Source organism: Drosophila obscura, unplaced genomic scaffold (genome assembly GCF_018151105.1).
Source record: "Drosophila obscura isolate BZ-5 IFL unplaced genomic scaffold, ASM1815110v1 contig_150, whole genome shotgun sequence".
Lineage (NCBI taxonomy): Eukaryota > Metazoa > Arthropoda > Insecta > Diptera > Drosophilidae > Drosophila > Drosophila obscura.
Window position 1 is genome coordinate 8,551,375 of NW_024542736.1, and position 11,862 is coordinate 8,563,236.

An 11,862-nucleotide genomic window follows, 5' to 3' on the forward strand; every position below is an offset into this window, starting at 1 on the left:
AAATGATTAAAAAAAAAAAATTTTGGTTTACTCCCACCTAATTTGGCCAGTCATACATATAGAACCTAGAGCCCACGACAGCAGCACTGAAACTCTCATTTTTTTTAGAACATAACTAGAACATAACAAGGAGATCCCACTCCCTGCTATCACAGCCTCCGTCTCGTCCAGCTCCAACTAACTTGCCAGGGAGATCACTCAGCTAAATGTTTCTGAAATCCAGGAGATTAAAGGATACTGTAAACTGGGCATCACCACCACGAGTATTATAATAAATAAATTATAATCTGAAATCGAAACAAACAGGTGGGTGAAAGTGTAGGCAAAATAGAATACCATTCAGAAAGGAAACACTTCATTGATAAACTGGATTGGATTAGATGGCTAACGAACACAGCAAAATGATTGGAAAATAAAAATAGAATGTCTCTGAATATTAATATATAATAGTAATATAATATATACTAATAGGTTTCTATCTTATTATTTCATTAATTATTTGCATTGGATTTTAGCACCTTAAATTGAATTCTATGTAAAAGTATTGAGTAATAATTCAGTTAATTGCTCAACCAATAATTGTTAAAAGTTTCTGAATTTCCTCCAATCCGATGTCTTTCAATTTAGTTTATTATCGAAGATCCATCACCCCAACGAACGCAACAAAAAAGAGCAATCAATCAAATTCAATCGATCTCTGCAGAACCGGAACATTGAGTGCAAATTATGAAGACGTAAATATGAAATTGGTGAATTTTCGATTTGAGCTATAGCCAAACGATTTGTTTTCCTGCCATGTTGAGGCGAGGCATCTATATGTAAATTATGTCAATTTTATTGACTAACGAAAATAAATAGGTTCGCTTCAGCTTGGAATGTTTGTTGCTCTTATGTATTGGGGGGCAACGGCGAGGTCAATAAACCACCGAAAAAGATTGATATCAGCTCCCCATTAAAGTTCAATGGGAGCTAGGGAGGGCTCTGATCCCCACTTGACTTGAGTAGTCGAAGTCGAACACCCTTTCCCAGGCCAGGCCCAGATAGCGCTTCATTATGACACAATTATGTCAAATTATTCGGATGCCACTTCAGATAGAAGCCACTCCCTGGATGGCCCCTCGATTCCGACACTTGCAAGTGGTCGCTTTTGCCAGAAATCAATTCAATTATGTCTCAACTCTTATTCTCACAGGGATTACGAAGTACTCGTACGCTCGGGCATCCTTCTGCATCCGCACAATGCTTTGATTAGTTCCACACGAATAACTTTGAAGCGCTGCTGATGATTAGCACGCGGCGCTACACTGAACTGGGACTGGGACTGGCACTAGAACTGGGCCCGAGGCTGTGACTGAGGCTGGTGTTGGTGGCGCTGCCATTTGCATACATACATACATGATCATATGTACATATGTGGCCGGTAGCAGACGTCCCCTATCTATGCATCGCGACAGCATAAAAATTAAACCCGAAGGTGGGACCACCCACACGGCCGTCTGTGCTTTTATTGCTCACAAAGTAGCATAAACAAATTCCGCTTCTAACGGAGGCTGCTCGACATCGACATCCACATTAGCGTCGACATCGGCATCGGCAGCGGTGGCCACAAAGTCAACGCCACCGCACACCTGATGGGGATGGGATGATGTGGATGAGCACATGGAGGATGATGGACTTCAAGCCGAGGAGCAGTTCGAGTACTCGTGCATTAGTACATTAAATGTTCGCCTCCTGCCCCCTGGGACATCATTGTTTGTTGTTGCTGGGCGTTTTGCTTATTTGAAGTACGGTTTGAGTTATTTGCGTCAGATGTGTGGTCTGGTCTTCTAGTTGCAGTTGGCTCCGTTCTTTGGTTTCTCCATTCCTGCCCTGCCCTGCATTGCCACTCAGACACAGCGCCCGTCGTGGCGATTATCAAATTTGTTACAAAACATTGGTCCATTCTTTAATGTGTCGCCAAATGTCGGCTATCCCGGGGCGCAAATCAAAATAAACCACTTGGAGGACCACCACAAAATAAATGTCTAGAGTCTAGACGGGGATCCTGGGGGCAGATTCCAATTAGACACCTTGACCACACAAGACCGGGACTCACTTGTTCGGACTGTCTGCCACAGGCCACTTGAGTGGGCCGGCCCGGCCACGTTCTCACATATTTCACTGGGGACTCTGCATGTCCTGCCGACATCCTCAAGTGTGTACCGTCTGGCCAGGAGCGACAACGGCGACAAGTAGCTCGTTCCGGGGGCACAGGACAGGCGTGATATATAAACAAAGCCACACGCATGATTACATGATCATGATCGAGGCAGCGGCTGAACTGCTGGCTCCCTACGCCCGGTTTCCAATTGCATGTGAATGCCGCCGCCGACACTGAAGGTCACAGACAGATACACATGCAGACACAGACACAGATATGGCAGATGTGAGGGTGCACAAACTGAGGCAAGATCCATACTTTTAAGCTCTTAAGTACAAGCGATTCACTTTGGCCAATGTGCGCTTTTCAATTGAATTTCTTTTTCGATTTCCATAGATAGATTCGGCACAGATATGAGGATTTTTCAATTATTATGGGGGCCTGTGGCAGACAAGTACGCGTATTATTAATGTAATAGCGGCTAATTGCGCATTCCCGGCCATTTGCCTGTGCCCCAACGAGCAGCGCCAAAGGCAAATTAGAACGAAACACTTCAGGCAGCGACTTAAAAGCTTTGATTTTGATGGAACACTTGGGAATCGGCGCGGAATTTACTACATGTCTGCATTTTGCGGCCGTTGAGATCATTGCAACGATTGCCGGTCCAATGGGCATTGTCCAAAGTGGAGCCAAGCAGATTAGAAAATTTGCAATAACTTCACCCACTTGAGGCCCCCACGCACCACGCACCACGGACCACAAAGCACACACCACACCGATGACTGCTCAAGGTTTTGGCCTGAACGCCCATTCGAAATCTACCGCAGCAAAGCTGTGTTGCATTTATTTGGCCAGGCCGAGACAATAAACAAAGTACATTGTACATAGCTGCCCCGGCATGCGGCAACAAATAGCGGCAATCTAAATACGATTACGATGCACGATGTACGAGGCACGGCCGGCCCGATGATATCTCGCGCCCCGTAACAAGAACAATAAAAACACATTGGCAAAATATGACAAAGCAAACAATAATACGTCGACGAATGGCTGCCAAATTGAATGATCGATCCAGCAGCACAGCGCAATGGTGCGGCACGGAATCGGAATCCTCATTCGGATCCACATCGAAGTCCGTGCCCGGACGTCACAATCCCCCGCCCAACCATCATTGCCCATACCCATTGCAGCGGCAAATCAAAATTCCTGCTAGAATATAAAATTTAATTGCCTACAAATTGGCGCGATGAGTTTTATTTCCATTTAAAAAAATATATATGTATGTATGTATGCGTACTCGTATGCGTTTACATGGGAAGTACGAGTACAGCACAATGAATGGGGAAATTTTGGTTTAGGGCCACAATTTACTATGGGCTGTCCGCGTGGGTGGCAGCCAGGAAACAAATATTTGATTTAGTCAAAAGCTAATGATTTATTTACGATTTCCTACGGACAATCGCATTGGGAAGTACAATGTAAACTTGAATAGGAAAGTTTTGAAATGGGGAAAGACGTCAACAATGGCATAGTTTAGCTTTCCGCTGAGCTCACTTGAGTGTCAATCAATTTGAAAGCATGAGAAGCAGAAACTACTGAAAATTTTAACTTATAGGATGGGTTTTAAGGTCAAGCTTGAAATGGGTTTATAGTGTATCCGTTGGCGATCCTGCCAGGAGGTGCTTGAATTGATTAGCCCAAACACACTGCATAAATACACTACAGGGTATGAACAATTATTCAGTGATTGCCTGGAAACTCTAAACTGCCATGCCGCTTTCGATTTTTTCGAAGAAAATTGACATCCAGAAGATGTCTAGAAGTCAGATAAATGCTAGACGATTTCTTAAGATATTTGCTATTGAAAGTAAGATTTTATGGGCCATATATTCAGCTCACTTTGAGTGTCTTAGCTTTTGGTTTTAAATACTAATAGAGGCAGTACTTTTAGTTATTTTTCAGGAAGAACAAAATGTGTCAACGTTGTGGGAGCTGTATTTTTACCCATATAAGACTTAAATTCTTAACGTTGAAATACGTTTCACAGATCAAATTTATCCATGAACAAAATCAAATATACATAAGATCTCTTTTGGAGATTTGTAACCTTATATTTATGGAAAATGAACAGCCAACTAATTCCCTAAATTATGTCAAATGTGTAAAGACTCTGCTGATCAATATCTCCTATAAAGTCAATATAAAATGATATATTGAATGATGCAAATCTACCGATAGTGCTGCGTACAGAAATGCTCAACGCAAGACTTTTGATTGCCATATGTGCCCTTTTGCCTTGAGTACTGTACAAACGAACGCTTGATCTGCACTTTATGGCTTTTCGTATGCGAGTATGTACGAGTATTTTTGCAATAATGACCACTACACTTAAGCTTTGGCACTTGAGCTTCTACTTAAGTATTTAATGAATCGAAATGTATATCTGTCAGAGGCATACAATATTCTACTTATGGCGCCTGAGAGCCACGCCAAGTGCTCTTTGGGAATGAAGCAAAATGCAAAAGACTTTAGCCGAAAAAAAAAAAAAAAAAACAGCTTACTCATCATGGATTTAATGGGATTTCAACATATTCATGCTGTATATTTGAAATTTGATTGCCCAAAAGATAATCTCGCGTATACTCGTATTTTTAAGTGTGCGCTTACCAAATCATCAAGTATCTCTACGAGAATATACTCTGTATATATGTACATATATCAGCATACATTCTATGGAATACTCATATGCCTGACAAAAATCTGTATAATATCCAAAATTCCTATACACAAAATGACCCGAAAGACAGTTGCTTCCTGCAATGGCAGCGCCAGCGCCATTTGGATATGGATATGGGATGTTTATATGACTCCGGGCGGTCCCTGGGCTCTCGGCAAGTGCACTTGAGGCGAGAGCATGGAAATGCGAACAGTCGAACAGTGGTGGAGCGGTGGGGCTCTGGGCTCATTATGCATTCACGAACTGACATTGAAGTGGGCGAGACGCCCCATCGGATGGCAGAGTTCATGCGCGGCTAGGCTGCTAGGGTTACATGGCCCCTGGGCTTTATTATTGGTATTAGTAACACATGATTACGCTTTATTGTAAACAAAAGCGCAGATAAACAGGCAAACACACGCACACCACCCTAATGATATGTTAATGCAGATGGCGCACACTGCGTATGAGTGCTACCAATGAAATGGAGTCGCCGACGCCACTGCTGGGAATGGGAGGAATGGGAGGGGTGGCCGATGCCGATGCCGATGCTGTTTGTCTGTCAACGGCCTAGTCAAATAAACTTCTTTCTGGCACTGCCACTGGCACTGGCACTGGAATGTACTCCGACACTCCTCGCCACCAAGTGCGAATCAAATGGTTGAATGGAGGCCCCAGCCCCGGTCCCTGCTCGCTGAGGCTAATGAATGAGTTTTTCAAGTGAAATGGTTGTTAATTGACTAGCAATTTGGAGCTTAGCATGCTTCTACCTTGAGACACCCATCCCCACTGTTGAATGCAGCCCAATCAAAGAAAAGCTGACCAGTAGTCCCCCTCTCAGCTCTGTTGAACAGAGGTCAGGTCAGCTGTCGACACGCCGCAGCGTTTAAGTGTAATTTTCTTCTTATTCTATTGAAGCAGGTCCTTGGCAGCCAGGATAACTCACTGCAACGCACTGAGCAACTTCTTCTGGCCACCGTCTGACAGTCTTTGGCTCGTTAAAAATTCACTTCAGCCGTTGCTTTCACTTCAGATAAACATAATGGCCGTTCATTTGCGCCGTCTTCGTCTGGGTTTGGGTGGTTTGGGGTCTGGTGCCTGCTGCCTGCTGCCTGATGCCTGGCTTGAGGTCGACCCACTCAACCGCCCAGCAGCAGAAATTGCAAGAAAATGTTCTTTTCGAATCGAAGTCGAGCGCTCAGGACAATTGCGTACGTGTGCGCCAGGACGAAGCTGCAAGATGAAGAAAAGCTGAAGCGCAAAAAAAGGAGGACCCAAAGAACCCAAGAGAAAGAAAAGTGAATGTCGCATCTTCTCTGCCATGTAATTTGCTCTCTTGCCATGTGCTTCATCAGAAAGGAAATTGAAAATTGCTGCTAATAGCTGCCGACAGTGGAGTGGGTGTGGCCGATAGGCGTCGGGGTGGGTGGGCCTGTCCGGGCCAGGGGAGAAATGCTAAGCCAACCAAAGAAATTCCTGGTATAATGATTATGAAAAAATAAAAGGGAAAAAGAGATAAAGAACTGCCACTAGGAAAAAGTAGGTGGAATTCATTTGAAATCTAAATTGCTCAACTTAGTGACGAAAAGCTAACGAGGCGACCAGAGGAGGAGTGGAGGGGCATGGGTGCTTCACAGAGTTCTTTGCCAGCAAATTAAAGTTGATTTATGCATTAACTCAAATTCAAGTGAATTCAATTATCGGATTGCCAATTGCTTTTTTCTTATACTTGGGGTCAAAGAGGTCATTGAATTGATGTTTATCTTAAAATCAAACCTTACATATGTACCTATTATATTACTAGATTGCATTCGTTGTTGTTAGCTATCGATTAGAATAAATTAAAAATTAGCTTTTTTCCCTTTTAACGCCCAGAACTCAGTTGCATTTCACATATTCTGTTTTCACTGTACATTCTCCTGGCACCCACACCTTTTCTTGAGTCATAGTCATGGGCAGGGCAGGGCAGGGCAGAGCAGAGCAGAGTGTTTACACTAGCCAATGAACACTTAAATAAAAGTCTATTTAAGCGCTTTTATGACGGTCCAAATAAATTTGTAAAAACAAAAGATTAACGACTAAGTGCGTTGCAGAGGTGCTCCGGCACTCTATCTCAGTCTACAGTCTACAGTCGGTAAATCTGACTCATTGCAAGTGTTTACTTTACACGACATTGATCAGTTTGTTTTATTATTTTCAACATCCTTTCATCCAAAAACACTTTTCGGTGCCGTGCCAAATGCTGCCGGGGAGAATAACAAATCCCAACAGTTCACATGCCACGAGTACCAAGTGACTGTTTATCAATAGATCTTCAAGTGTTTTCCGTTCGACCTATTAGTAGCGCTCTGGCAACTGATAAGCACCCCCACCCGCTCCCAATCCAGTCACTTTCAAGACCCACGGGGCCAAGCAATCTAACGCCTGTACAAGAAGTTGTGGATGCCATTGGGGCGCTGTCTATGCGATTTTAATTGTCGAACATTACGAGTCGGCAGGTCCATTAAAAACGTTAATTAAGTTGCCTCAATGACGGGATAGGGGCGATGGAAACTTGGACACATGTGTGTCCGTCCGTCCGTCTTGGCCAGCCGCACCACAAGATTTTCATCCAAACAGCTCGCGAAACAGACTCTCGATAGTGCTATTTCTTGTTGGACTCAACTCAACATTTGCCAATATGAATGGCTGTCCATAAAACGAGAAGAAGAACGCGCTGAAACCGTTTTATACATGCGGTAAAATTTGAAATTTTTTTAGCCGAAATTTGAACAATAAACAAAATCACAAAAACCAAAACATTTATCATTCAATTTCTACGCCGGGCTATGCTCTGCCATTTCGCTCCCCAAATCATTTAAATGATTTTTTATTTGAAGCTAAATAAGCAAAGGAGTGGCCACCGGGAAGGGAACGATCGAGTCGGATCGGATCAGATCGGATTGGATCGGATCCAGTATTGCGCAAAGATTTCCACAGCTGGCTGCCGTCGGTGGGTCGGTCGGTCGGTCGGTACGTACTTTTCGTACAGATTGAGTTGGAAATGAAAAAATTAAATCAAAATTGAGGTGGGTGGCCATTTTGTTTGCCTGGGTGAAGGTGGAACGAGGTGCGGTGCGGGGAAGGAACCTGTTAGTGTGCCATTGGACGGCGTTGATTTTGGTGGCGGTCAGGGGATGGATGGCTGACTGCCTGCCTGCGTTGGGGGCATCAACAACTTGCGCAAATAGCACCATCATCAACAATTGGTATAATTTCATAGGCATCTGTCCGTGTGCGTGTGTGTGTGTGTGCTCTGTGGGATGGATTCCCATGAATTTCACAGATTCGGGGGACCGCACACAGTCACTGCTCGGTTTGGTTGGTTAATGAAAAGCTGAACAACAATTAACTATAAATTAAACGCACAATTTTCAAACAAAATAAACATAAATAGGCCAGGCCAGCGCATCATCCCGTACTGTACTTTGGCTGTGTGTTTTGTTTACAGAGGGGCGGGAAACATTTCATTTACCTACCAAAAACCAAAGCGATGCGCTGCGATCCAAACCAACAGCGTCTCCAGCCCCCATCGCCCATCGCCCCAGCAACAAAGCAATTAGGCAATGTCGTTTGCTCTAATCCCATCCCCCCCCTTCTTTGCTAGGAGTTCCCAGCCCATCCCATAAAACAAAGAGCACAACTTCAATAACAAAGTCAGGTTGAATGCGGCCCTGCAGCAATCCGAGGCGATGTGGGAATACCCTATAATTTTATTGTTTTCATCATCCTTAAATATATAACTTTTGATTGCGCTGCGCTTTGAGAATTTACCAACTTCTGATCACACTTTAATTATTCGAAAATCGAACCCCTAAATATTTTCTCTTCCGTTTCGAAAGTATCTTCCAAGTTGTATTTCACAGCTCAAATACCTCTGCAGCAAGCAGAGTATCAACATTGGAGTTTAGTTGATGAATTTGTTGTGAAGTTATTCCTACCAAGAACTGTTAGGAGGGCTAAGGCTGTTGCATAAACAAACGCGCCACCAGAGCAACACGTGCAACAACAACAAGCCCTGGCCCTGGCCCCGGCCCTTGTTGGCTGCAAATCGAAGTGTCAGTCGCAGTCGCAGTTGCAGGAGAAGCGAACCTCATTCTCATCGGGCCTGATGCTCAGCTTCCTTTTATGGCGCACATGTGTGCAGCAGACGCAGACGTCGATGTCGATGTCGATGTCGACCGCGATCACGGGTATCGATGGAGATGGAGGCAAATAAGAGTGGAAATGACGATGGGAGGACGGGGAGAAGACAACGCTAAAGCAAAGTGCATCGAAATGGACCCACCCAAAAAAAGAATGCACTGCATTTTATAATAAGTGAACATTTGGAGCATTTTGTTTACACTTTAAGCTGTCGGGGGTCGGTGGTCTGGACGGGTGAGGGGGGAACGGTTTTTGCATTTGCTTTTGAATTTCACATTTCGCCATTAAATGCGCTCTCAGCGGCCCAATGGCTGCTTAAGAATGCAAGCCCCCGCCCCCCTTCCGTCCGCCAAAAATGTTTAAGCAAATAGCGAAAAATGCTAAAATTGTTTACCCAGTGTCCCAGTCGGTTAGGATCAGGGGCAGGCTCCGGAGTAGGTTCGGTGACAGGCCATAGCCAGACGACTAATTGCAGTTCAAAGATTGCGCATACGCCACTTGCCCCTCCCGGGCCATGGCTGCCACCGTGACTAATTTCCATATTAATTACAAGGCAAACAAGCGAAAGGGCGGCCCCTTTTAAAAGGATTGCCGCCAAGTAGCTGACAGTTCGTGTACTCCTCGCAGCAGCCAGCCAGGCATTCATACATACATACATACATATGTGTGTCATAAAAAAGGTTGCATAAACAAATCCGAAGGCGCAATCCAGGGCAATATAAACAAATTAGTGGCCAAGCCGCTAGGAGCAGGACGAACAACAGGCAGTACATATTTCTCCCCAAAGATTCAGACCACATGCAGTGTGCGTAGCGTAGCGCCTTCAACCCTTCAGACACATAGTACGAAATCTGAAGCGTGCCATAAAACTGAAACTCCCACATAGAGTTCCTACTCATTGTTGCTCACTCACTCGCTACTGGCGAGAACCAAGCAGATTGACACGGGGGTGAAAATTCGTAGCTGATTGGTTTGGGGTGGGTCAAAGAAAAGTTGACTTATGTACAAGTCATTTGGTATGTATGTACATATAACTGTAAACTCATGATTAAGTATTTTTCGAGGCGGTTCTTCATGGCAGCAAAATAAGAAAACAATAACAAGCCTGTGATTGAGATATGTACATACATACCTAGGAGTTTGCCGATCAACTAATAATCATAAATACTTTTAAATATTTCAGCTAGAACAAAGCAAAATACTTTGTTACTAAATTTTACTATGTATGTTGTATAATTAAATACCATTCGTTAATAAAGGAACCATATAAACTACAATCTACTTACCCATTGAATCTGGCTCCGATAAATCATACAGGGCATTGATACATATAGCCAATTCAGACGTTTTCTGTACCGCACTAAGTAATTCCATTCTGCATTAAAAATTCGAATGGGTTTCATGTATAAAGTGCGCCATAGATCAATCCTAATAATAGTAATTAAGACAAACAAGACCTTCGCTGTAACGATTTTTAGTATTAATTAAATCTGAAAGTTAACTGCTGGCTCCCAAATTGCTCCCAATTGGTTGTATACCGTTTTAAAACAGCTGGACCATCTGACCATAATTATCAGATATTATATAATTGTGCAAAACTCGTTTCAATAGGTTGTATATTAATCAGGAGCCTGACCCAGATATTTGTAGCGCCCAAGTCGAGAAATAAAAGTTTGAAAAATATATTATATAGTCGGGAGCATAGTAAATAGTGATGGATCAGGTATAAGATATTCCTCAAGCACGTATAAATTCTCCCCTAATTTCAAGGCAAATCTGATTTGTGCGCATTACATTCTTCTTATCAAATGCAAGAGCATGCAATATAATCCTGTATTGTCCAGGCCTTAGATATACGTCCGAGCCAAGAGTTATCCTTAGGAGATATGGTTCCATCAGAAATTTAGTCTATAAAATAAAGTTCGTCCATTAGAAGTTGAGTTCACAATTGTATAAGATTTGTATGCATAATTACCCCGGCGTTTGTCACACATTTATCCTTTACTAGCTCGGCATTTGATATATATTTCGACCAGTGTTTGTACCAAAATTGTTTCTCATTGTACATTACAGCGCAGAAATCTTTGACCTCCATATTGAATATGGTACTCTGCCAAATACCACGGTCGAAATATAGGACATTTAAATTTAGCTGAAATATTGCTCGTAAATTAGAAACAGATTTATTCAATGTCAAGTAATACGAGTATCATCACCTGAACACGATCTTTTGGGTTGACATCCCACACGGTAGATATGTTCCCAGATAAATTTATACCATCGTCGCTCATGACAAAGGAAGTTTCAGAAAATCCAAACAGGCCATTGGCATTGAGAGCTCCTTGAGGTTTATCCAGGCACTCGCTTAATACATCTTCATCCCGCATCACAAATTCGTAATTGAATTCAATCGAAAAGTGAACAAGATCCAGCAGGATCAGTATCAGCCATATCCACACTGGACATTGACGATCCATTTTTAACTTTTAGCCGAATGGCTGTGATGTTTAAGGCCAAATCGCTTTTATATAGCCACAAATGTGGCATGCAATTTTCATCTTAATAATAGTAATTAGCAGCAACAAGCCATACATATCGTGGGTATGGTATTAATTGATACACATCTGAAAATAAGACTGTTCGGTTGGTTTTTAATTTGCCACCAAAACCCCCACAGCTCAGAAAGTAATAGAATAATACACAGATGAATCTGTGTATGTATATACTCTGGCTTTAGTTTAGCTTGAACTCTGAATTATGACAAGATAATTTGTAGCGAAATACAGACATTCACTGCATCTATAGCCGGAATACTACTTAT

The 11,862-nt window shown here is 43.0% G+C and overlaps 1 protein-coding gene across 1 annotated transcript; it reads right to left on the bottom strand.

Annotated features, from left to right (window-relative positions):
- Positions 1-10,742: 10,742 nt before the first annotated feature.
- Positions 10,743-11,524, bottom strand: LOC111077830. Its single transcript, XM_022372254.2, has 3 exons — positions 11,258-11,524; positions 11,017-11,193; positions 10,743-10,949 (listed from the first exon to the last, which is right to left on the bottom strand). Exons 1-3 carry the CDS (start codon positions 11,516-11,518, stop codon positions 10,779-10,781), a joined length of 609 nt encoding a protein of 202 aa, XP_022227946.1. The 5' UTR covers positions 11,519-11,524; the 3' UTR covers positions 10,743-10,778.
- Positions 11,525-11,862: the final 338 nt, after the last annotated feature.

Bases quoted from the DNA above. Each gene is read 5' to 3' on its own strand.
- LOC111077830 (XM_022372254.2), bottom strand. From the start codon at position 11,518: ATGGATCGTCAATGTCCAGTGTGGATATGGCTGATACTGATCCTGCTG. The intron at 11,194-11,257 runs GTGATGATACTC...GCAATATTTCAG, and splicing joins ACCCAAAAGATCGTGTTCAG to CTAAATTTAAATGTCCTATA. The intron at 10,950-11,016 runs GTAATTATGCAT...TTTATTTTATAG, and splicing joins AATGTGTGACAAACGCCGGG to ACTAAATTTCTGATGGAACC.